General features: G+C 37.8%; 1 protein-coding gene across 10 annotated transcripts in view; it reads right to left on the bottom strand.

Moving 5' to 3' along the window:
* Positions 1 to 26,813, bottom strand: part of ppfia2 (PTPRF interacting protein alpha 2) — a 183,292-nt gene that overhangs the window by 49,093 nt on the left and 107,386 nt on the right. For all 10 annotated transcript variants that reach the window (XM_063460522.1, XM_063460521.1, XM_063460525.1 and 7 more), the window contains one exon: positions 7,137 to 7,238. In XM_063460522.1, the coding sequence (XP_063316592.1) occupies positions 7,137 to 7,238 (102 nt within the window). The remainder of the gene's footprint in view (positions 1 to 7,136; positions 7,239 to 26,813) is intronic.

Raw genomic sequence — 26,813 nt, 5'->3', positions numbered from 1 at the left:
AGCAGGAGGAGCCAGTGGGACATTTTGAAACATATACAACAGTTTAGGTAATACATTCATTTTAAGAACACTTATCCTTCCAATAATAGATAGTGGTAAACTTATCCAACGCTCCAAATCTTTGGAAATTTTCTGTAGAATTGTATTATAGTTAAGTGCCACCACATCTTTTAATGAAGGAACTATTTTAATGCCTAGATAAGTCAGAATTAACAGTAAAGCCAGATATATTCTGACTTACGTTTTGATTATACCCTTGTTTAAGTAACATTAGTGATGATTTTGTTACATTTACTTTATACCCTGAGAAGGCCCCAAACTGGTCTATTAAATCCTTTATAGCAGGCACAGAAATTTTTAATTGCTTTAAAAATAATATGACATCATCAGCAAATAAAGCAATTCTATGCTCCTTTCTACCAATCCTAACACCTTGTATTTGTCCACTGGTTCTAACAGCTATTGCCAAAGGTTCAATAGCTAAAAGGAATAAAAGTGGAGATAAAGGTGAACCCTGCGGGCACCCTCTTTTAATGTCAAATGGTTCAGAAATTATCTCATTTGTCTTAACCTGAGCCACAGACTGACAGTGTAGTAGCTTGATCCAATGCAGAAATAAATTACCAAACCCAAATCTAACAATGACATCAAAGAGATATGACCGTTCGATTCTATCAAAGGCCTTCTCCGCGTCGAGTGAAAGAATGGCTGTATCTTCCTGTTCACTTTGATTATGAAGAATGTTGAGGACTCGTCTTACATTATGAAAACCCTGCCTATGTTTAACAAATCCATTTTGATCATCTCCTATAATAACTGGAAGAACACTTTCTAATCTTTTGGCGAGAATTTTACAGATAATTTTAGTGTCTGTGTTAATTAAGCTTATAGGACGCATATTTTCACACTTATTATTTAGTTTTCCAGGTTTAGGAAGCAATATTATCAGGGACTCCCTTAATGAGTCAGTAAGATTACCAGTATTAAAACATTCTATATACATATCTAGGAGGGGCTGTGCTAATTTATCTTTGAAGTATTTACAAAGGTCGATTGGCAATCCATCTGGGCCAGCTGTTTTACCAGCATTTAGAGAGTTTATAGCATCAATAATTTCATATATACTAATTTGCCTGTCAACCTTTTTTTTGTCTTTGTCTGAAATTTTTGGTATATAAAGTTTATCTAGAAATAAAGATTGAATTCCAGTTGCATTATTGAATTCAGAGTTATGTAACATTTCATAAAACACTTTAAATGCATTATTTATCTCTAATGGCTCTACTATGATATTTCCATTTGAAGTTTCAAGTTTTGTAATTGCCTTTTCAGATTCCTGCTGTTTTATACGCCAAGCCAGGAGTATGCTGGGTTTTTCACCTTGGTCATAGAATTGTTGCTTTAATCTCAATAAATTTACAGATGCTTTTTCACTTGTCATTTCATTATATTGCGTTCTCAATAGTAATAATTCTTTTACATTGTACTCATTATTTTGGCCTGACTGAAAGCTGATCTCTTCTAACATTTTTATTTTTTCTTCCAGATATTTTATCCTTTTGTTTCTTTCTCTTGTTTTCTTACTAAAATAGCTTATAATTTGCCCTCTTAAGTATGCCTTAAAAGCTTCCCATCTCACACTTGCCGATGTTTGATCTGTATTGTGCTCAAAGTATTCATTAATTTGCTTGCCTAAAAACTCAAGAAACTGTTTGTCCTGCATCCACTTCAATTGAAACCTCCATTCAATTCGAGTTTTGATCAGTTTTGGCTCTATGAAAGTCAAAGTAACGGCTGCACGGTCAGATATTATTATTTCCTTATACTGGCAATCTTTTATATAATGAGCCAGCTCAGTTGATACCAAAAAGTAATCTATTCTGGAATACACTTTGTGTGTACCTGACCAGCAAGAATATTGTAACTTGGTTGGATTTTGATCTCGCCATATATCAGTTATATTTAACTCCTTCATAAATTGTCTGATCACCTTTCGTGTTCTATTATGAGTATTATCCATGCCTGAAGATTTATCCTTCTGTGGGTTTAAAGTACAATTTAAGTCCCCAGCAATTATACATTTACCTTGCAAGTCTGAAATTTTAAGAAATAAATTGCTATAAAAGTTTGGATTATCTTCATTTGGGCCATAAATATTAATTAAATTTAGTCTAGTAGATAGTAGATTACCTTGTAGTTTTAAAAAAACGTCCATTACAATCCTTAAGCACATGCTCAACGTGAAAAGGTATAGATTTGTGAATCATTATCATGACGCCCCTGGAATTGGAGGAGTAAGGCGCTGAAAAGATCTGACCTGGCCATCTACGTTTCATTCTATTTGTCTCACTGCCTAGCATATGAGTTTCTTGTAGGAACACAATTTTGGCTTTTAATTTCTTAATCCTACTAATGACTTGTTTTATTTTTACTAACTTACGCAGACCTCTGCAGTTCCAAGAAACACAGTCAATCAATACTTCTGCCATATATATTCACATATGTTAAAGCTGTACTATTAAATAAATACACACATATATATACAAAAGAAAAGCATTGTACCATGTTGAGAATTTACCGATTTGAGAGAGCAACCCTTCCCACACCCCAGCCTGTGTAAGAACATACAGGCATCCCTTAACCCCAAATACCTAACATAGCTAGCTGGTGTAGGTGTATTCCATTGTAAGTGTATTCCAAGTGTAAACCATTGTTATTAAGTCAAAATACCACTGACATCTCTGCTAAAGTAAAAATAGGCTAAATTAATAACATAGATCTGAAAAGATTCTTCCATAGGCTACATAGCAAACTTGCCAATACTGAGGCAGCTAGCCCTCAAGCGTAACTGTAACAAGTTTTTTTTTTTGTTTGTTTTTAATTTTATTAGTTTTTTAATTTTTTTTATTCTAAATGGGACCATAATTTACTAAACTAAGCTCACGCTGTAGTCAGCAAAGTTTGAAACTAGAGTTTGAGAGTATAAACTCCCTTAGAAAACTTTTACTAACATGATAGATGAAGAAAACCAAAAGGTAATTTCCCAATGTTTTTGTGTTATGCCCGGCTATTTAAAAGAATGCAGATTTAAGGCTCCTTGTAGTCTTAATCTTTGTGCCAATAGCACTTCTGGTTTGACTTTTAATTTTTATATACAGTCATGTCAAAAAGAAAGTTTTCACAAACATGCAGTCTTGTGAAAAACACCGACACACCAACTGCTTCTGTACGAATTAAGATGATAGGTAGCAGCTTAATGTCAGCAACACAATGTCTCCATCTTCCTAGCAGTAGACATCCAATCGAATTGAATCAGGGGTCAGACTGTGCAATGCTCAGACGAAGTGCAAAAATTTGTAAGAGCTACATCTACATTGGTACATTACAAGGATCTGTTAGTGTTTAAAATATCGCTCTATAAAGAATATGGCAGCACAGCTCAGGTTTGTAAAGTTGCATCTGAACAAATAGCATGTGTCCTGGAACAATGTCCTTTGGACAGATGACACCAAAATAGAGACAGACATCTGCAAATATGTCAAGCACGGTGGTGGATGGTGATTTGGGATCACTTTTCAGGTCTGAAAACCTTACAGTCATTGCTGCTAAAAGTAGTTCTGGAGCATGATTACAGATTACAGAAGTATTAATCGTGCTGTAGATGCCTTCTTACTTTTACTGAAGTATTACAAAGTTTATATTATGAACTTTTGTTATCTTAAACTTTCAAGTAAATTTTTCTACCACTAGCCAAAGTCAACAGATTCTTTTCAAAATTTCCTTTTTGTGCCAACTGAGTATACTGACTACTGGCGCTGCACAGTTACAGTCCAAAATTTAGAACAGGATTGATCTTTTCATCTAACGGAATTTCCCAAAATGTAAATGTAAAAAGACAAGTGTGCTAGCTTAGAATATGATATTCTTCAATATACGGTTGCAAATAAAGTAACAGAAATAATCAATAGCATTCTGACTAATTTTAATGTCAAACACACCTGACAAAACAAACCAAAAGCAGCAAAATCCATAAAAATATTTGATTCCTTTTTTATGGGGGGATGTCTTATTTTCCCCTGCAGGATCCTAAAGATACATTTTCAATAGAAAACACTGGAGCAGGCAGAAGTGATCAGAATCTCTGCAGGAGTGAGGTGTAAGAGTCGAACAATGAAAACTAGCAGTGAATAGAAGACCCCTGCAGAGCACTGCTGTAGGAGAATGAGTGTAGTCTCTTCATTTGTCTCTCTGATTCAAGTGTCCCTGAGAGATCCATCAACATCCATCATGTCTACATATATAATCCTGCACACTCAACAAAATGCCTACTGTTGATTCAATCAGGAAGTCAGTGTTTACTCAACAGCACCCCATTTCCAATCTCGTTCAGTAAATATTTTCATTATTTATCCGATCTTGTTTTTCTGTCTCTGTCTCTACATCAGCTGCTGAAAGTGGGGTCCGTGACCCACGGCCAAGTGGTGCACAAAATGAGTTGTTGTAAATCCTAAAATGTGGCATGACATTGAAAAGTGCATATCTAGACGAGGATCTTTTATGCCAATGAAGCAGGCATATTGGGTCCATTACTCACATTATCTTTGTGCCAACAGCTACTCTGATGTGATTGTGAGACATCACGTAAATCTGTCATGAAATCACTCACTTCACTCGGCGTACAACAGACTGTTCTACTGCTGCAGAGCTTGGCTTGTTAGCCATCTAGCTAACTGGCCGGCATAGAGAAATATTTGAGCCAGACCACGCTGTCAAGTTACGGTTCAAGGCCAAACTGAGTAAGAGCAGCAACAGAAGACCAGATCTGAGTCACGCTTTCTTAGTTTCAAGCAAACAAACCATGATGCTAGTCAGCTTGAATTAAATGATCCTTTTCTAAAAGTGCATGTGTGGAATTTACATGCTTAAAACTGCAATTTGGATTTATCAATATAAAACAGATGTGAAGGACGATGTTTAAAAGGTTTTCTAACACAAAGAATTTCGGTGGCATTTGAACTACGCTTGTAAACTCAAATGCTCAAAGTAATTAAATAGCATTATTATTACATAATGACATTTTTAAGCTGATGAAAACTGATAATTTTTGATTAGCATGAACCCTTTTACAAATCAAATAAGCCCCACCTAAAAATATAAATTCAGAGTACTTTTATTGGTGCGGTGGCGATAAGTGACACCCCTCCCCTTGTGATTGCTTTAATAAGTAACAGGTCGCCATGATCGCCCATAGTTTGCAGCGCAGACACTGAATTGACTGTAAACTAGAGCTTAAGCTTAACTGATATGAGCAGATATTAGCTATTTGCAAATATACTGATATCTGGATTTTTAACTTACCAAAAAATGAAAATTTAAAAAGTAAAGATGAAATGTTGTTACACATATCCTTCAACCATGTAAGGGAAATTTACTTGTGTTTCATCCGATATATCCGAGTTTTTAATCAATAAATATTGGTATTACTTGCAAAAATCTTATATTAGTCAGGATCTACTGCAAATACCTGAAAACTACTCACCAAGCAGTAGTAAAAGTGAAACGTGTGAGGCGAACAGGCAACAGAGAACTTTGATCTACAAAGTAAAAGTTGTGGCTTTTGAAGTGTTTTGGTTGAAGTGGTAAGGCACGACTTTCTCTGTTTCCGATTTGCCCCAAACGTTTCCAACTTTCAGCTAACAGAGGAAAACGGTGAGTGTTTGCAGACAAGTCTGCATCTCACATGCAAACTGTTGGCAGTCTGCTTGAAACCAAAGCAATCATGGTTTCGGTGCAGCACCCTTTTGGCGACTGATTTCATCTAGTTTGAGTGAGCAACCTCCAGCAGCCGCTCACTCACTCAGGGTCTACACATTTTTCCCGCTAGCGACTAGTGGTTGTGAGATGGTCATTAACTGGTCTCTAGGCTTTAGTGACTGAGGCCTAACATACTAGTTAGTTAGTTTGAGTTTAGTTGCTTAATTATGTTTGATTTCCATTCTGGTAACTCTGTAAAACTATGAGCAAAGTGCACAACTATGCCTGCAATAAAACAGATAGTATGTACACTAATCCCCTAAGTTGTAGCTGGTGATTTGAAAATTTATCAGTTAAAATACACGAAAGCAATCAGTTATAAATGTTAGTTAGTCTTGGCCCCCCAAAAGTTTGAAAACTCTAGATCTTCATCACATATCAAAGACTGTGAAGCTTAACCCACAGCCAATAAGACCAATCCCATACTCATCACATGATGTTGCAGGTTCCCAAGTCAAATGACTGCCTGTACATGTCTTCCAAGATTTAATTATAACCAGTGACAAAACCAAGCTTAATTAAAATTTGCTTAGTAATTGCCTGTTGGAGAATTTGAGGTGATAATAAAGTGCGAGAGTGAAAATGACTTTTGTCTGTCCTCCTTTCTTGCACCTCACCTCCCTCTTTTCTGTAATTTTCCATCAGTGCTGTGCTAAAATCTTCTGTCTCCACCAGAGGAAGATAGTGCAAGACTGCAAATACACACTTAATCAGCATTGGGATGGAAAGCAGAGTCTTATCTATCAACAGCAGAGTGTGCTTTAAAAAGCCAATGTTTTTTATTGAAGATACTGGACTTCAGCTGATCCTCTAATGTTTTTTTTTTAAGCTGCCCCTCCCCCACACCAAATTCTTTGAACTGGACACTGCAGGGCATCAGTACCATTTGGACTTAGTTTTACTGTTGAGCAGCCATCCATGTGAAGTAAGTGGAACAATTTTCAGGCAGAATGTGGAGAGCTAATGAGGTGTGCCTGGGCACAGGAAATAGACAGTGTGCATGGTTGCTTCAGTGCTTTTGCAGCCTTAAAACCGTAGCCACCAGATAGCTTAATCTTCCTCTGGACGCTGCCTATCGCAGTGTACAGCAGGTTTTTTGGGAAATGACATTAAAATTTTGGTAAAACTTGAGAGCAACTCGTGGAATGCATAAAAAAAGGATTGAGTATGAAATGCAGAAGCAGCTTCATTTCTGGTTTAAAATGTCCAAACATCAGTTTTGTTTGCTCTCATTGCTCAGAACTACTGAATTCCAATGGTCATATTAAAAATTAGCTAAGTATGGAAAGTTTAATAAAGATGTATATGGACACTGTCCTCACCCTGGTGTTGTTCCTCTCGGCTTTGAGCTCAGATATCTCTTCCTCTTTCTCCAGCAGCTGTTCCCTGCAGGCGTTCAGCTCCTTGGTCAGTGCTGCAAACTCCTAAACAACAAAGAGAAAAGACAGTGATAGGTAAGCATCACACAATACTCGGCAACTGTCCCCTGTGGATTAAGGTACAGTGATGCAATGTAACATACAGCTGCTGTTGGCTGCATGTAGTAGACGACGAATGAAATCCAATCAGTGAGAACAATTACCACAACTATTCTGCAAAGCCTTGTTTCTTTGCCAGAACATCAGCTTTGCTCTTTGTCTCGGTTTTCTGCAGATGGATACTGACAAAAGATATTTGCTCTGGCTCAATTACATTTACAATTACAGCCTGAGCAAACTGCCAGTCCTCCTCCAGACCCAAAACACATACAGTCTTCTGGCGCTCTTGTTTTCTTAAACACACTTTTGATTCAGAATCTCTCAGAGGGATTCTGAGCTATACCTACAGATCTACAGATATCGTAAACAATCTTCAGAGGGGAGGCTGTCGCTTGGGAAGGCTTCAAAACCTTTGTCCCTGTCATTCTGGTCTAAATAAAGCATAGCCAGAACAAACACATTTTTTGAAGCAGGCCAGAACAGACAGGTAGAAAGAAATCAAACAGAGATAACAGTGACACTGTGACTCATGCGCTGTGTTTCAATTTAGAATAGACTGACGTGAGGCAGTAACTGACACGCTCGGTGTTTGATTTCACATTTATATGGGGGGAAATATGTGCACGTACTGCAGTACTGAAGGAACTGATGCAACTACGGTGTCCTTCGCAAAAGACTACAGGTCGAAGTTAAGCTAAACTTTACTTTTCTAAACTGCTCCAGAGATGCAACACATGAAAGGATGCTGATTTCTCGAAGCACCAATTATTAGTTGATTTTACAGAAAGCTAATCATTAAAAAAAATTAGAAAAATTTGTATTGGAACAAAATATTTAAAAAATATGACAGATGTGGTTTTGTCTTGTTAAACGGCTTTTCTGCTACTTAAAAATTTAATGAGCATACCAAAATATCATCAGTAATAATAAGTTGCAGGTCATTTACTTTAGTTATATATATATATATATATATATATATATATATATATATATATATATATATATATATATATATATATATATATATATATATATATATATACACTTCCTATAGAAAAATAAAGGAATACAAATTCATTTTTGCAAGCAACCAGTTAAGTACAAGTGATCTGTCTGTCTGAGTACACATTGTAATCTGGAATCTGTACAACATCTGTCCTTCAGGAGTCATGGACAATAACTCAGTGTTACAGACAGACTCCAGGGAGTGGAGCAATATTGTGTCTCGTAGCTACAGCAGCGCATCAAATCCTTATAGATCTTACAGAGCCACAAATCCTCTTCACAAAGAAGCCATACACCAGGAAAATCCTTAAAAAAACTCCCACTTTGTATTGTGAGGGCAGACTTCCAAAGAGTCAAGTCAATCTGGGATCAAAGAAAAAGATTTTAGGTCCACATTTAGAACAAGCTGGGATGGTGAGTAGGGAAAGAGCTGAAGTCCATCGCCTCAAGGGATAAACTGTGTGAAATCCCTGAAGCAGCAGAAAGGTGTAATATTGAAGACCAGTGCATTCACAACGGTGCTTTATTTTTATCACCTGATATATTGAGACAATTACATCCATGTTCACACTAACATGGTGTCATGCTTTGTTAGTAACACAGAGAAAATTCATGATACAAAGATCCAGAGCCTTGTCTTGTGATTCTTCTTTACTAGGAAAAAAATTTAAAAAATAAAATATAAACTACGATGTTTCCCGATGATTGCATTGAATTTGGCGACTGAAGCAAGTAGCTGCAGTCACCCCAGAGGTTCAACATGCAATACCACAAACCTCTGGCCAAAAGCGATTGCACATGTCACCTGGTGGGAGGCAACCGGTCTCCAAACAAATCGTGGTCTGACTCAGTAGTCAGTCCAACTGCCAGCATGCTCCAATCACTCTGAGTCAGTCTGCACCGATGATTGCAACTTGTCTGTAATGTGTCTTTGCAATAGCGTACTCTCCTCAACTGGCTGCCAACTATTGCAGTTTTGGTCTGGTTATAGTCCTATTTTGGAGTTAAATCATTGTCCTTTAGTGAATTGTGAAGGATTTTCTAAACTTCTGTTGCAAATGAAGTTCTTCCTAGATTCTTATTGTAAGTAGGTAATGTGCATTTTTTGTGTAGATTTATCAGTTTCCCAACATATTATACTAGATTGATTGCATGTAATTGCCAATTTGACCCCATTCATTCACAAACTGACAACATACAGATCCCCTTTTATCACGATCTTGATAAACCAAATCATTCTGAACACGTCAACTGGCTGTAAGTGATGAGTTCATTGCAGAGAGTCAGAACAATTTTGATCGTCCAACCACTGCCTAGAGTGATACTAGCTACCAGTATGTTAGCTAAGCTGTGATGAAATAAAGAGTGAAATTAGGTATTTAATTAAAATTAAAAGCACATTTTGTGTTACTATAAAAAGCATGTGTGAAAATACAGATTGATAAATGAAGATCGACACACAGCTTCCCTAACCTGTGCGTCTAATAAAATGTTAATTAGCCACATGCTCATTTTGCTTATGCTAATTAGCCTTGTGGAACTGCTGTAATTAAAAGTACAAAGATTTTTGATGTAAAAATTGAACTGAAAATCCATCACAGTCATGGGAGTTTGCTTTTTGGGCCATAAACCAAACTGTGAATTTATAGAACTGCGCAGCTCTTTTTATTACATGCACAATATTTACAGAATATTAAAAAAAAAAAAAAAAAAAAAAAAAAAAAAACAGCTCTGGAAGGCATAACATTTTTCTAAATATACCACAAAATATTAAACAAACTGTAATCACATTAGTCTAAGAAAATGCTATGACATTCTTTTTTCTATTTAAATTGACTATAGTGTCTTGCTCCAAAGGTCCTTTCAAAGTCCTTTCAGCCATTGTTTGACATTCAAGATTAAAATGTTAATTAACTGTAGCGTCTCTTAACTTAATTGTCAGTCAACAGCTGGAATCTGAGTGCAATCAAGAACTTAAAAAGAGTAACTAAGTCCTAATCAAAAACAGCATGTTGTCAGTGGCAAAAGATCGTATTTATTCTTTTTTTTTTTAAAACTGTGATTGCAACAGAAAAAAAATACACTGCAAGAGTTTGACATATTTATCTTCTTGAAATCTAATTTAACCATCCAGTGCTAACAAGTAGATAAAGCTGGATTATAACAGGCCTTGTACGAACACATCTGTAAGAGTAGCAAGTGCATAATAGTTGAGAAGTCAAAGGTTAAAAATGAAAAATGTTAACTAGTTTATTTGCAGATAAAGTTAAGGTCTGCTAAGCTGTTACCATAGAAACAGGAGATAGGGGAAAATGGTGGCATGATAAACAAGTCGTCTCCATGGGGAGTTGACCTATTGTATAACAACCCAACAGAACGGAAGAACATTTGTAGGACTATAAGATGTATTTTACTCATTTTTAATATTATCATAATTCCGACTGATTCCAGATTGCTACATTTATATTACATTAAAACTATGTTATGCTACATGTCCATTGTCATCTTATTATTTTGCTAAAAATGATCCCCAATAGTGATAATCACAGGGTCACATGATCATAAATTAGAATGGGAAATCAAATTTTAATGATGTTCCAACTTGTGCAGTAGGTCAGGCCCAAAAAACAAGCTCAGACTTCATAAATCTCCCTCCCACAGGAATGCAGCTAATCACAGTCACCTCCTCTTAAGAAAGGGTCCTTCTGCAAATTGCACAATTTGCTTTTAATGCTTGTGAGACCTACAAGCCCCCTGCCTGTGCTCCAGCAGTGCTGGTAAGCTTCAACTTCCTCAGCAACAGACTGCAATATTCTCTCTCCACAGCTCATCTGTAAACCCTTTGTCTCAGGACAATCCTTTCTCATAGAGCTGAGTTAAAGTAAAGGCCATAACCCCAGGGGCAAGGAAATGTTTCTAAGACAATCTCTTCACAAAGGCCAAACTGTCAGGACCATGACAGATTGTGGGGGCCTACTGAAGCAAATTTCACAGTCGTGCAGCTTGTACAATCCAGTAAAATGATCTCTTCATTACAACAAAAGTCAAAGTGAAAAGAAAAGAGGAAGATCAAAAAAGTTTGAGGTTCTTTTGCATTACATATATTTAACAAACTAACAAATAATGCCTGGTGGAACCGCTCACATTTAAGGCAATTGTCAACCTGAGTATTAAAAAAACCTTAAATAAATTTGGGTTATGCATTGATGCACAAGACATAGATAACTTGAACATTTGTGATGGCACCTTTTATGATCTAGAGGAACTTTCAGTTGGAAACCCTTTTGCCTTGAGAGCTGCCTCAACAAGGTGCTGGAAACATTCCTGAGAGACTTTGCTCCATATTGACATGATAGCATCGCACAGTCGATGAAGATTTGTTGACTGCACCTCCAAGGTGTTCTCCTTCATCCCTCATATGTAGTTTTCTTAAGTTTTGTCTTCTCTCAGATGTCCGGCATTGAGGTCTTCTTCCTCTGCAAACCCTAGATTTAGGTGATTTTTACTCACAACTTTCTTCCCAATTCTGATGCCCAATTTGAACTTCAGCAGGTCATCCTGTATAAAAGCCTAAATAAACTGAGTTACTATCATGTGGTCAGCTGATTAGATATTTGCATGTACTGACAGTTTAACAGCTGTACCTTATAAAGTGGGCAATGAGTATATAATGTAAAATCGGTAAAACAAATAAGCAAGGAGGAATGGTAATATTTTAGCACATTTCACACTGCATCTTGTTAAGTTTCTTGTTATGCGTAAAACTATCAGGCCAAGCATTTTTGCATTTTTATAAACTTAAATATTGTATATTTAGAGAAAACATCTGTAACCTATACACCAGCATCAATAACAACACTGACATGAGGAGAAACATAAACCAGAGTTCCTTATGGTACATTCGAGACACAATGAATTATTCACAGCAAAAATGCAGCAAATGGAGTTTGTTTCCATTCAGTGATTTATATTTTGCTTTATCTCCCAAGGAAAATACAACCTGGTGAATTTTTATTCCCAGGAAACACTACTTCTAGGCGTTGCTCTCATAAATAACATAAAAATGGACTAGCAGCACAGAAAAACTGAAGAAAAAAAAAGAAGGCTGGGTGCACTGTGGTGGAAATATGATTCAGTGAGCAGAGAGTCAGAGAGGCGCAGAGGAGTCGTGAGATATAAGACGCACATGCTGAGGCTTGCGTGACAGAGCATCTTCAGCGCATCAGTTAAGAGAACTTTCACCTCTGCTGAGGTTTACAAGTCACACAGAGGTAGAGGGTTAGGGTGATGTACAGTACGGCACACAAACAAACACACACACAGACTGTTGGGGCCCTGGAGACATTGGAGTACTCTCTAAGGGAAGAGATATGCTGACGTTCCTGAATGCTGTCAGCTGTGCAAAAGAGCATGTTTCTAATAAACGAGAGCTGCAGATGAGCTTTTGATTTAAAAAAAAAAAAAAAAAAATCTACCACATCACATTTTCCATGTATTAAAAATATCTGCAGTGCCAATGTACAAATGGAGTGTGACTTTACTTGAAAAATAGTAACTGGATTCTTTCCTGACACTGTCAGTCGTTTCTAATAGACAGAGGAGGTGTCAAACATGCAACCCAGGGGCTAGAAATGGCCTGCTGGGTGGTCCAACTGGTGTGAAAATTAGTTATTTTCTTTAAATATCATGCTGTAGTACTCCTGGTAGGTTTTCAATGCTGCACCATGAACTAAAATGAGTTTGACACCCTTGATAAACACTAATTTCTATGAGAACAGCTTCCAACAGATCAATATTCAGCAGATCTAGTTACACTTTAGTGCTTTGTCTCAGTGCTTTTACTCCAGCTACCGTACAGCACCAATAGTGACCAAAACTAGCCAACATAAAGAATCCACCAATCACAAACATCAACAAAAATGACCAGCACGTAGCACAAAAGACTCCAACACAAACTCCACATAAGGAAAAACCTGAACACCAGTTACAGCCATCTCATGAACCACCACAATTTACTGTAAGTACAAAGGTATTTGTGTGAAGTATAGAAAGACAGTTTTCTTGTGATAGATTGTACAAACTAATGAGAATCAAAATCCATTGAGAATGAGAAATCTATCCCTGACCTCGAGCACAATTTGGGCAAAGACCTACTCAATCAATGTGATCAATGTGTGCAAATTTCATGACTAATACTCTCTGAACATCTGCTCTTTCAGGCACATGAGATAAACACAAAACAAAGTTGGTATCAATGTTAGTGAATTTAACCACGTGGCCAGAGATCTGGAGAAAGCCAGTGGCAAAATGGGTGCGACAGGACCCACTTGACTATTGTCAAGAGCAGTACTTTTACCTCATAAAGAAACCTTTATTTTGTTTTGGGCATAAAAAAGAAACAAAGTTTTTTTTCTTTTAGCTATTGTTAACTAATGTGTGAATGTTTACCAGGAGCGGAGAGGAGCTGGTTGAGGGCTGGGGTGACACTGCCCCCTCCTTGAGTTTATTGTATACAATATTTCTCCCAGCCCATTGTTCCTTCACTGGGCTGGATTCAGTCATTATGCAAATGTACTGTTTATAAGATTGGGGAAACCTGCAGTCAGCTGAGACTGAAGAAGTCACTTGGATGAGTGACGAAACGTTTCTCCCACAAAACGCTACGTCCAGATGAACAGAATCAACTTTTGGAGTGTATACAATATTGTTACAGTGCAGCTATGGCTCCTAATGCTTTTATTTGGTTGTTATTTGATTTTGCAATTTAAAACTGCAAGCTTTCTAACTTAGCAAAATACTATCCAGGGGGATATACTTAGCTAATAATTCTAACTCTCTAACCAAATTCGTGCACTCAAATTTACAGTTAGTTGGCTGTAGCTGTAGCTCGCCTTCTTGCTAATATTGTAGCACAATCAAAACTGAATGGAAATGATAGTTGGCTATTTCGCCAAATTACTTCAGTGCCTAATCCTTTTAAATGAAAGCCTTTACTTGCTCAAACAGTAAAGAAATTGTTTAGAGAAATTCCAAAACACATTAGGTTGGGCTGAATACTAACTGTAAGGTTTAAATTCAAAGTCTGACAGCATTTCATTAATGTTATCCAAGGTTGTTTCAGCTTTGATGAAATGTTACCACTTTATTTTACTGACCATACAAATAGCCGGGAAATATAAAATTCCTCTTGGATGGGCTGACATATTTGCTCCAAACCCCTCTCAGGCACGATTTTACCCATGACCTGGTGGACCGCTACCCCACCACTCCTCTCCTTTTCCTACTTCTCATTACCTGGGCAAACTGCCTAGCACTGCAATATGTCAGGTAGTGTGTGTGTGTGTGTGTGTGTGTGTGTGTGTGTGTGTGTGTGTGTATCAATATTTGTGAGGACGTCTGCCTAGAAGGTGAACTCTAAATGAAATGGTGGACAAGCCTTCCTCCCTGAGTGGGCGACTGTCGGCCCAAATTACAGCTTTTTTTTTTTTTTTTTTTTTTTTTTTTTTAAACTGAGGTGTGCTTCTGCACGAAAGTCGTGCTTCCGGGCTAAAAACAAAACCTGGCAATTGTGTACTCTCAGGAGAGAAGGAGAAGTGGTGGCATGATTGACGGCATGCTGATTCACCAGGTGAAACACAGAGAAGAGCTCACCCAAGCCTCTGGCCAAGCCTCAGAAATGCCTGAGCAGAAAGAGGTGTTGAGAAATGTTATCTTAAATAAAAATCCTAAAAGTTTGAAATAAGACTGAAGAAGAGTCAAACGGAGTTCAAACGCTCTTCTGTAGAATACATTAAAACAAATTCTGGCAAATTTCATGGAAAGAAGCTCTAACTGCAGTACAAAGGGAACTCTTTAGTGAATGCATCGTGGCACCCATTTAGTGAGTGAAAAACACTCTGGGAAAGTACCAGATAATGAGCAACAAGCATAAATAGAGGCATTTCTATCATATTCGTGCATTCTCAAACATAAAATCCAAGCTGTAGAAATTTAATAACAGAGGTATATTTACAGTGTGACGCCAAGAAGAAGACAGGATAGTCTCTTTATGGGATGAAACTTTTAAATTGTGTAATGAGAACTTTGTGGCTATATCGTGACTCTAATTTAGCCACTTTTTTTTAAATAAAATACTTTCCACTCTTTAGGATTGCAGGATCATGCTGTTTACAGCCTGTCATTTATGAAGCTACTGGTTACAGAGCAAGGACCTGTATTACGGTAACATATGCTATCAATGCAAGAAAAAAGTCCTCATTTAAATAAGTGCACTTTTGTATTGACATTTTTAGTTTTACTTTCTTATTTTTTTGCTTGCATACTTGTTTCTTTTAGCAATTTATACTTGATTTTTCCGAGAACTAACAGCAAGTACAAAAACAAAAGTCATACATTTGGTTCAGTCAGACAATTTACATTTGAAATGACCGATTTACAGTTTCTACTCTATGCTCAGAGTCCGTCACACCCTGCAAATATGAAAGTACACAGAAATTGGATAAACATGTTAAATATTATCCTTGATATATGATATAAGGAGAAAAAGGCATGCTAGTGTGTATGAAGCAGCACACTTCAAGCTGCTTACCTGAACTACCTGATGTTCATTTCTCTTATATTGTACGTATATTGTATTGTATTTAGACAATGATTGGTGTGGATGTTATTTTCAGCATTTGTGTTTCTGAGGTTTGACAAGCAATAGGTTACTGTGACCTTCTGTCGCAATTAATGAGTGTTGTTAAAATGTTAATTAGAGCAATGTTCTTGTTGGTGTGCAGTGTACTTTGATCTGGGAACATGACAACAAGTTGGATCTCTGCTTCCCACTTACTGTTTGTGTAAGTGGGACCTGACTTATGTCTCCAAGGTTGCATCTGAACAGACATTTGGAACAATGTCCTTAGGAGAGACAAGACCAAAGTGGAGATGTGGTTGCAATGCACAACACCACATTTGGGGAAAATCAAACAAAGCACATCAGCACGAACACTTCAGACCAACTATCAAGCATGGTGGTGGAGGGGTGATGATTTGGGCTTGTTTTGATGCAATAGGACATGGGCAACATGAACTCTTCTGTATACCAAAGTATTCAAATGTGAGGCCATCTGTCTGACAGTCAAAGCTGACAAAAAATGTGTGATCCAACTGAACAATGATCCCAAGCACAGCAGCAAATCTATAACATAATAGCTGAAAAAAAACTTGTAATAGCCCAGTCAAAGCCCAGATGTCAGCTTGATTGAAACTGTGTAGGAGGACTTTAAGAGAGTTACGCATAAAAGCCTGCAAACCCCAATGAATTACAGTAACATTGTGAAGAAGAGTGGGCCAGAATTTCACCAAAACGATGTGAGAAACATTTACTTCAATTTGAAATGATAATGAGATGGAAATTAAAACAACAATGTATTGCTGCTAAAGTTGGTTCTAAGGGTGACTGAATCATAGGGTTCACTTAGGTTAGCTGGCTTAGTTTTTGTTAAATATATAATGAAGTGGTGTGATATGCCATTGACATTGGATTTAAATATTTTTAGAACCTTGTAAGAACCTGATTTTTTTTATTCTGTTCTGATAAGTAAAACCTTGGGAGTTAACTGAATACACTTTATTTAATTCATCCAGTAGATGTACTACTTAATTTAAACATTGAGCAGAAACAACACCAATCCACTGAGGGCCCCTGCCAGCTGTACTCTTGGCCTACATCTTGCTCATGAACAGGGACTGGTCACAGAGATTGTAGATCGGACACTCAGGAATCATACACACCTTGCAGAAGAGCGCTATAAGAATAAAAGCTCAGCCAGTAAGCTCATTTCCTCAGCTTTAAATATTCAAGAAGGTTATCCACGCTGAGCGAACACAGCGTCTGCTTCATTGTAACACACAGGTGAGTTAAAGGTAGGTGACTGTTGCATCAGCATCCAGCATGCTTTCATCAGTGAGTTCTCTTTAAGCAACGGTGTAGCTGTCTTTAATCTGTGCAACACCAAGGACACCCACAGACTCTACTGACAACTGAGCCACTGCTGTCACACTGTCTAGTACTTCCAGAACCTACTGTGTCTGAGAACCTCAAAGGCATTAATATTGCAGTATTTGTGGGCTCACTCATTCTTCCAACATTGTGTTCTGAAGCCATCACAGCTTCAAGCAGTAGCTCAGACCAAACACCATGAAGTACAATGATTCACTATGAATGCAAAACATTTATCGGACTATAGGACTACCAACACATAGTCATACGTTTTAAATTTGAAACATGCCAGCCATGAATGGATCGACAACTAAATGCACTTTTAATGCCCTGATTATTATTATTATTATTATTATTATTATTATTATTATTATTATTGCGTAATTGCCTGTTATTGTTATTTTTTATTTGGACAAACTGTTTAATAAACAAAGGTAAAGGGGACAAAAGAGCAAGGATGGTAAACAAAGAGCTCGTGTGGCTCGGCTATGAATTTCAATTTTAATGACAATTTAGAAAAACAGCAATAAAATGAAGAAAAAGAAAAACATGCACTTGTAGATAGGAAAGAATCGCCTCAGGTGAAGAACAGCCAACATAAACGTCAGACTGAAAAAAAAAAAACACATGAAAGGTCACTACAGGTGTTTGTGCAAATAGGTGTGTGTGTGTGTGTGTGTGTGTGTGTGTGTGTGTGTGTGTGTGTGTGTGAGTGAATGAGTGTGCAAGAAAGAGAGAGTGTGATGGTGTTGAGGGTAGGAAAGGTGTGATTTACAATAACCTTTTGTTGGCAAGGTAACAGAGGTTGTCGAGTGCTGTAAAGGCCCCTTGAGGCCAAATCATAAATCTGAAAGTATAAAATACAGCCTGGCAATTTACTGCCCTTCAAGTGCCTAATAACTAATTCTGATCCCTGTGAACTCCAGTACGAGGACCTGTCACACTCCCATAGCCTTTCATCACAGCGCTGGCTTTAAACCTCTAACCTGCAGAATCCACAAGAATGTGAGCCGAGTATGACTAAAATTTGTGAAAATTTGCTCCTCTACAAGGAAATATAAGAATGAGTCTCACTATAGATTCTAAATGAAAGAGGTTTTTCACCTCAACATATAATACTATGTTTTTTTTTTTGTTTTTTTTTTAAAGAAGTATTATTAATCTTATAATATATAATAAACCCATTTCAAATCATCATACATTACTAAAACAGGCGATTTGTTTAAATCTAAAAGTGTCCATGGCTTTTAACATTAAGGGCTTTTGGATGTGGAATAACCTGCTAGCAGGATCAGTATATCACCTCTTAAAAACATCTTTATGTAACTGGGTTTATAAGATGTTACATTTTATTAACTTTTTATTGTCTTTTTTAAAATCCCTTTTCAGTTGCTGTTTTTATTCTTTATTATAATTCTTTTACTTTTATTTCTTTAAACCTTAATTTCCCCATCTAATCTGAATGTGTTAATATGGTTGATCTTTCTGTTTAAATTGATAATAGTTTGCTCGTCTCTCGAAGGGCTTTCTAAACCATTTTGTTAAACATCTTCTTTGTCTATTCTGTTAAGTATATTGGGAGTAAAGAAAAAAACTGGAGCCCAGTTCCTTGTATGTATACACATACTTGGCCAATAAATCGGATTCAGATCTTTAGATAATTGAATTAGAAAATAAAATATGTGATTCTCTGATAAAAAGACATAAGAACCATAAGAGAGAAGTCTGCCTAGAAGGTGAACTGATGACAGTCTTCAAAGTAAGAAAAAGCTTTCTTAATTTCTTTATGAGCTCGATTGCTAGTTTTAGGCCATATTAAATAAAATATAAAGCTAATTTAATAAATTATGGTCATTATTAGAGTCAGAAAGGATTATCAAGGGTATGGTCATCGGATAATGACTCCCTGACCAGTCGGGGGAGTCATTTTTCCCCAAGTGACCAGGGGTTGCTGATTGGCCTTTGTGACTGAGGCCTAACTCTAAGAGAGGGCAAAAGAAAGTATACTACCATTTCTAGCTACTTCGTGCTGTAGCACACTGCGTACCGCTTGAATATTCATAGTATTTGAGAGGAAACAATACTTTAATAGGCTCTGGATATTCAGTCTCCATCTTCTAGTTTAAAAGACATATCAACAGGAATAACTGTTACAGATATACTATGAAAAGCCATCAGATGCTTTGCAAAAGAAGACATAAGCTCCTTTTAGACATAAGAAATCTACCTAAACTTGAGCGTGTGCATGTAGTGTGTACATGTCTGGGGATTTCTGTCTGTCTGCAGATGGCAAGGTCAAGGTAAAGGAGCAATGAGCTGAATGATAAGAAAGTTTATTTGACTTTCATATGGAAGAGGCTATGAAAGTAAGCATCCAAGATACATCTCTTCTCCAATGTGTGAGCTCTGGACTTGACACATTCAGCTCCAGCGTATGGTACAGTGATAAATTGATGCCACTGCAATGCATGGTGATGCTGTGCACGTATTAGAAAGGTCAAGGAGGGGGAGCGCATTTTATTACCAAACGAGAATGCCTACTCTCTGTTTTCCACATGTAATGTTCTGGCTAGTCTGGAGCCAATAACATCAGGCGTCCAGGCAACAACAAAGCTGCATACGGCTGTGAAACACCCAAACAAGCAAAGCCCGAAATGTCAAAGCATCTATCATGCATTACACATGGACCGAAGAACGCCCAGAAAGTTGTTTTGTTTTGTCAGGGACAAAACAGCAGCAGGGTGGCTCATTCATGTTGTCTGTTCATTGGCTGGTGACCCAGTGTCATCCTATGTTAGCTTAGCTGCAAAGTAGGATGTCTGTGGAGAGCTGCAACTAATATTTATTACTGCTAATGTCAAACCCTCTGGCTCTGTAGGTTTCTTTTTTGTTGGTTTTATTTTAAACAACAGTGTAAACATGCTCACGGGCTGAGAGAATACTCATGAATTGATCACTTTTTGTGTTGGTTTTTCTTTGAGGGTGTTTGGCTGCTCAAATGCTCACTTGAGCTTGACACATTTTTAGAGATCTTTCTCATATATCACTCATATAACATGCTTTTCTTGACACCTTACAATAAATTGGCTCTTTTGACTTTGGGAACCAAAATTGCTCTGTTTGGCACTGTGCTGTTGCCATAAACTTGTAACTTTGAGCTATGGGGTCATCTGTGATCATTTTTCATTTTTTTATTAGTGAATAACATGCCTGTTTATTTTTTAATTATTTTTTAAATTAACTATCCATGACCTGTGCAAATTTGTAAGGTATTCAAATAAATTTAATACTCCTGAGACTCTACTTAATATAAAAAAGTCACCAGTTTTACAAAGACTTGAAAGATGAGCGACACTTGAGAAAATTTGAAATGCATTAATTCACCAGGACAACGTGAAATTTGAAAACACTTGAGCAAAAGTTGCTTTGTTTACTTAAGCCTAACCAAAAGGGTAAATTACAGTAGAAATAACAGTCCAATAACAATGAGTCAATGATACTTATGTCATTTAACATAAAAATTCTCACCTCCAACTCTACTGAATTTATCCAAACTACAGCAAAACAATCCTCCATCCCTTCATCCAGCCATTGAAGCACTAGATTGCCTCTTCAGTGAATGTGCTGTGCTTACCAACTTTCCACTTTTGAAGGTTGCTATTTTAACAAATGCGATCTGGTCCTGCACAGGGTCATTCATGGTTGAAGGTTTAAAAAGAGACGAAAACGGCACATGGTAACATTAAAGAAGGTGAAAACAGAAACTGTTTGTGATAACGAAACTAAACAGGCAACTGATCCACTTAGATAAAGCCATGCTCCACTACACTAGACGCCCAGAATGAGACCAATCAATTGTTACTACAATTACATGACAGGAGACTGGACATTACTGAGATGAATGCCACAGAACATGAGCTTCAGTGTAGTAAATCAAAGTCCAGTTGCCAGATAAGCAAGGCAATTTTAATTCGGCAGATACCAACTGAGCAACAGACCAGTTTGGTGTAGGCGAGATGCCACATTTGAAAAATTCATCAAACAAGTGGTGGGATTTACAAAGATTACAGTGGGCAGAGAGGGTGGGCTTTTGAAGGACTGATGATTCATTCCCTGTCCATGTAGATAACATCCATGACAACAAAACACCGTCCGTGTATCAAAGGAGGACGCACCATCTGATGTTTAGTTCTCACTGATATAAACAAGATTGGTTAGATAAAGAAAAACCAAAGCCACACTGCAGGAGCTTTAAGGTGGTGTGAAGATGCTTCCAACAGAATCCAACGCTGTGTTGAAGAAGCTCCTGTAATTAGCCAGAAAGACGTAAATCCCGATCAGATTAGTAGCCAGCAAATGCAGTAGACCTGACATTGCTGATTTGTACTCTCTTGACCCCGTGACATTTCCCTGGCCTCTCTTGCTTTGTGGCCTGGGTGTTTTATCTAAATAGAAGACTGAAAAGCCTTGAAATAACCCACTCAGAATCTCAAAGATCTAACCGAGAAATCCTTGAATGCAAGATACAGTAGGGCAAAGATACTGTACGGCGTGCTACCCAAGCAGAAGACAAAATATTTTTTTAATTTTTTTTTTGTGTAAATAAAATGACTAATGTGCTGGACACACAGAAAAAGTTTTAACTGCTTCTGTGGAGCGCTCAACTGGGATTAATTTCTTATGTATGGAAGTTAAGACTCGCCATTAACATTTTACAGCTATCTGAGGAGACCAAAGAAGTAAGGTAATTATAATGTCTGATGTAAGTTATGGTGAACTATAAAAAAAGAAAAATGTAGGCGGTAGTATTTGTGTCTAAATAGTCATATATACCTCGTTAGACTTAAATGGCTTATAAATATTATACAACATGAATAAACAATTATTAGCTCAGCAAATTTGACCAACCAAAAAAGAATGCAATACGGTTAAAAGCGACAAAACAAGGCCTGTTAGCTTTAAGGTCATCACTAAAACCATCTGATATAAAATTTCAACTCTTTTTTTCCCCCCACTCTTGTCTTCTCCAATCATCTGAGCTGTGTTGGTGCAGGCTGCGTTATCACTCTCCTCCAGCTCTCTCTCCTGCATCGCCTTATGGATTCTTAACTCGGACGCAGATCACAGGGTTCCTACATAAATTATATGGACTCGAATGAAAATCAGTGTGACAGACGTGCAGCGTGATGATATCCAAGGTGCCCCATGGGCTTTCAATGAGGCAGGGTCTGACCAAGGTTGGTTCAAATATTGATGCAGAAATACCCATTCATATAATCCCCAAATACTCATGTATCATCCATGCTGTTGTGTAGCAGCAGTGCCGACTTTTAAAGGTCAAACCACTCAGGGTAGGGGTTTTGTCATGCTGATACACATTATAAAACGCTAGAGACGGAAGTAAAAACACATAAATGTAAACCTAATGACTTTTTCACTTGGGCAAGTACTTTATTTGTTCTGAAGACGAGAAAACAAGACATTTCCTTACATGTACACAAACAATAGCTCCTTCCCCCTTCTCTCCGTCTCTCTGCAGGTACACACTGAAAGTCAAATGGCCTCTGGTGATGTTCAAAATGAATTAATGTTGAAGGCCTGGTGCTGTGAATCTCTGGCATTTTCTAAAAGGTCTGTAGCATGAAGGAGACCACCTAGAGAGTCAGCTTGCATTCAGGAAACGGCATTCATTGGAGCACACACTGATCCAAACTATTCTTTCCCTTTGTATGGGAACAAACAGTTGTTTGGGACATTTAAAGTTCACACTTGTGGGTGATTCTGTGCATTTACAGAGCACACCAAGCTATGCAGTGGGGAGAGAACATCTAGCTGAGTAGAATTAACACAGACTGAAGCAGAAAGGCATGATAATGCTGGCAAGCAGGCAGGCAGAGGTGCTGAGATAAGGAAGTGTGGATGGACCAAGGTAGCAAAAAAGCACCCCAACCATGAATGCGCAACAGCTGCTCTGTGCTGACTGCACGTATTAGCATCTGAGCAATGTCTCAACAGTATGATCACATTTCTTGTTAGAGCTATAAAACGACCGCCATTGGTTCCAGCAGGGGTCCTGATAATGGGCAATAATAAAGTTTTTTATGCTCTGAATTTGAAATGAGTTGTGATGATGAGACAACTTTCCTTTGCCTGGTCTGGACTGATTATAAGAGGGTAGGGAAGCCATGCGTGTGCAAGCACACACACACACACACACACACACAGTGGCTGCACAGACCACAAAGGCTGTCCTTGGGAGGCTAATGTTCCTGAGCTCCTTGGGGGCACAGTGGCCAGATGTTTTGCTATGCCCGCTTGCCTGGTTTTGGTGCCAGTGCCCCATTACAAGCAGCATCTTTCACACCACAACATGCAAGCTCCAAGATACAACATCACCTTCTCTTGCACTTGACAGGTGAGCACAGGTGAATTGTTTGTATATGTTCTATTAGTCCAGGCCAAAAAACCCCAAAACAAACCAAAACAGAAAATATTCAATCGTCATTTAATTTTGTAAAATCTTTTCTAAAATTGATTAGGTTACAGTCACATTTGAAGGAGCTATACTTACGTATTTTAGAATTCAACAAATGAAACATCCTTATGCTTAAATGAAATCTTAAGAGTAGACTATAAAATCACATTAACTAGGCAATAATTATAAATGGGCACTTCATGAATTTTACATCTAAAATGTAATTTAGTTACTACAGTAGCACTATGATCTGTATATAAATGATGGACGGGCCAGCCAGGTCTGACAAGTAAATCGCCTCTTTCTAATGGCCGCCTGGGGGTGAAAAGAAGTCCAACTATAGAGACATCAATAGCAAAAACCTCTCCTTCTCACAGGATTTATGACCTCAATAAAAACTTTCCTTATGAACTCCTGGTCTCTAATACTAGATATTAGTATCTTATTAATATAGTATGTTGTTTATTTTGTTGTAGTGAGTATAACAAATCCTGCAATTAACAACTCCCTAAAATGTGAGTATATAACTGTCCGTGGTTTTCATTTGTGATGTCAGTTTTCAATAAACAAAATCCAAAATGTTCAATTTGATGATGGGACTCCACCGACCAGGTAGGTGACATCAATTAAGCTAACTCCTTCTTTAAAGGCAACAAGTGTGATAGAGCCAATGGAAAATCTGCAAGATGCAAGTTTGAAACATGGAGTCTTTCTTACAAAGACAAAAAAAAAAATTAAAACAACAAGGAAAGGCCACAACTGCAGTTCCTGAAGTGGCCACTTGAGACTGAATTCAAAAGTGACCAAACACCAACAGAGGTGCTCCAAAAATATATTTGCTTGCACTAATTCACAGCTATCCAGAAATCAATAAATGTTATCATGGCCGTGGTTATGTCCATCTTTTGTATATAGTCCATGAATGTGACATAGCTCAGCGTTCATTGTCCTTTAACTACAGTGGCTTGTAAAAGTATTCGGCCCCCTTGAACTTTTCCACATTTTGTCACATTACAGCCACAAACATGAATCAGTTTTATTGGAATTCCACATGAAACACCAATACAAAGCGGTGTACACGTGAGAAGTGGAACGAAAATCATACATGATTCCAAACATTTTTTACAAATAAATAACTGAAAAGTGGGGTGTGCGTAATTATTCAGCCCTCTGAGTCAATACTTTGTAGAACCACCTTTTGCTGCAGTTACAGCTGCCAGTCTTTTAGGGTATGTCTCTACCAGCTTTGCACATCTAGCGACTGAAATTCTTGCCCATTCTTCTTTGCAAAACAGCTCCAGCTCAGTCAGATTAGATGGACAGCGTTTGTGAACAGCAGTTTTCAGATCTTGCCACAGATTCTCGATTGGATTTAGACACCAGACAGGTCAGGGATAAAGTTATTGAGAAATTTAAAGCAGGCTTAGGCTACAAAAAAATTTCCCAAGCCTTGAACATCCCACAGAGCACTGTTCAAGTGATCAGGAGTATGGCACAACTGTAAACCTACTAAGACAAGGCCGTCCACCTAAACTCACAGGCCGAACAAGGAGAGCGCTGATCAGAAATGATCAGCCAAGAGGCCCATGGTGACTCTGGACGAGCTGCAGAGATCTACAGCTCAGGTGGGGGAATCTGTCCATAGGACAACTATTAGTCATGCACTGCACAAAGTTGGTCTTTATGGAAGAGTGGCAAGAAGAAAGCCATTGTTAACAGAAAATCATAAGAAGTCCCGTTTGCAGTTTGCCACAAGCCATGTGGGGGACACAGCAAACATGTGGAAGAAGGTGCTCTATTCAGATGAGACCAAAATAGAACTTTTTGGCCAAAATGCAAAACGCTATGTGTGGCGGAAAACTAACACTGCACATCACTCTGAACACACCATCCCCACTGTCAAATATGGTGGTGGCAGCATTATGCTCTGGGGGTGCTTCTCTTCAGCAGGGACAGGGAAGCTGGTCAGAGTTGATGGGAAGATGGATGGAGCCAAATACAGGGCAATCTTGGAAGAAAACCTCTGCAAAAGACTTGAGACTGGGGCGACCCTAAACATAAAGCCAGGGCAACAATGGAATGGTTTAAAACAAAACATATCCATGTGTTAGAATGGCCCAGTCAAAGTCCAGATCTAAATCCAATCGAGAATCTGTGGCAAGATCTGAAAACTGCTGTTCACAAACCCTGTCCATCTAATCTGACTGAGCTGGAGCTGTTTTGCAAAGAAGAATGGGCAAGGATTTCAGTCTCTAGATGTGCAAAGCTGGTAGAGACATACCCTAAAAGACTGGCAGCTGTCATTGCAGCAAAAGGTGGTTCTACAAGGTATTGACTCAGGGGGCTGAATAATTACGCACACCCCACTTTTCAGTTATTTATTTGTAAAAAAATGTTTGGAATCATGTATGATTTTCGTTCCACTTCTCACATGTACACCACTTTGTATTGGTCTTTCACGTGGAATTCCAATAAAATTGATTCATGTTTGTGGCTGTAATGTGACAAAATGTGGAAAAGTTCAAGGGGGCCGAATACTTTTGCAAGCCACTGTATATTATTAAACAGTGTTTTTTAACAGATCCAAGTTTAATTTGAATAAAACTATGGTTAACACAATAGTCCACATTTTCCTTGCAAAAAACCCCCAAAATCTATTCATTCAACTTGCATGAAATATTTTGCAGCACACTTTCATTTATTTATTTTTTTTTTAGGCATAATCTTAAAGAGGGAAGAAAGAATGAGCTGACTACCTTTTTAAGTACTACAGTAAGGCCATCAAGCTTCCTGCTCTACCGTGACATGAAAAGGATGCAAGTTTAACTTTAATATGAATTTCAAAAGGGAGTTTGACAAATGCTCCTGTGGTGACAGAGCATGGAATATCAGAGAGACTAAATTTTGGCAACAAATCCACAACAACTGGAAAGAAAAAGAAAAAGATTCAAAGAAAAATGAGAACTCATCCAAATACGTTCCAGTTTCTGCACTGACAAAGAACACCCACGAGTCATTGTTTGTTTGCCGCAGCACTGGCCAGGCTCGGACAAAG

The sequence above is a fragment of the Pelmatolapia mariae genome, linkage group LG17 (assembly GCF_036321145.2).
Source record: "Pelmatolapia mariae isolate MD_Pm_ZW linkage group LG17, Pm_UMD_F_2, whole genome shotgun sequence".
Lineage (NCBI taxonomy): Eukaryota > Metazoa > Chordata > Actinopteri > Cichliformes > Cichlidae > Pelmatolapia > Pelmatolapia mariae.
The sequence above is the reverse complement of the archived record's forward strand: the minus strand, read 5'-3'. Positions and strand labels throughout refer to the sequence as shown.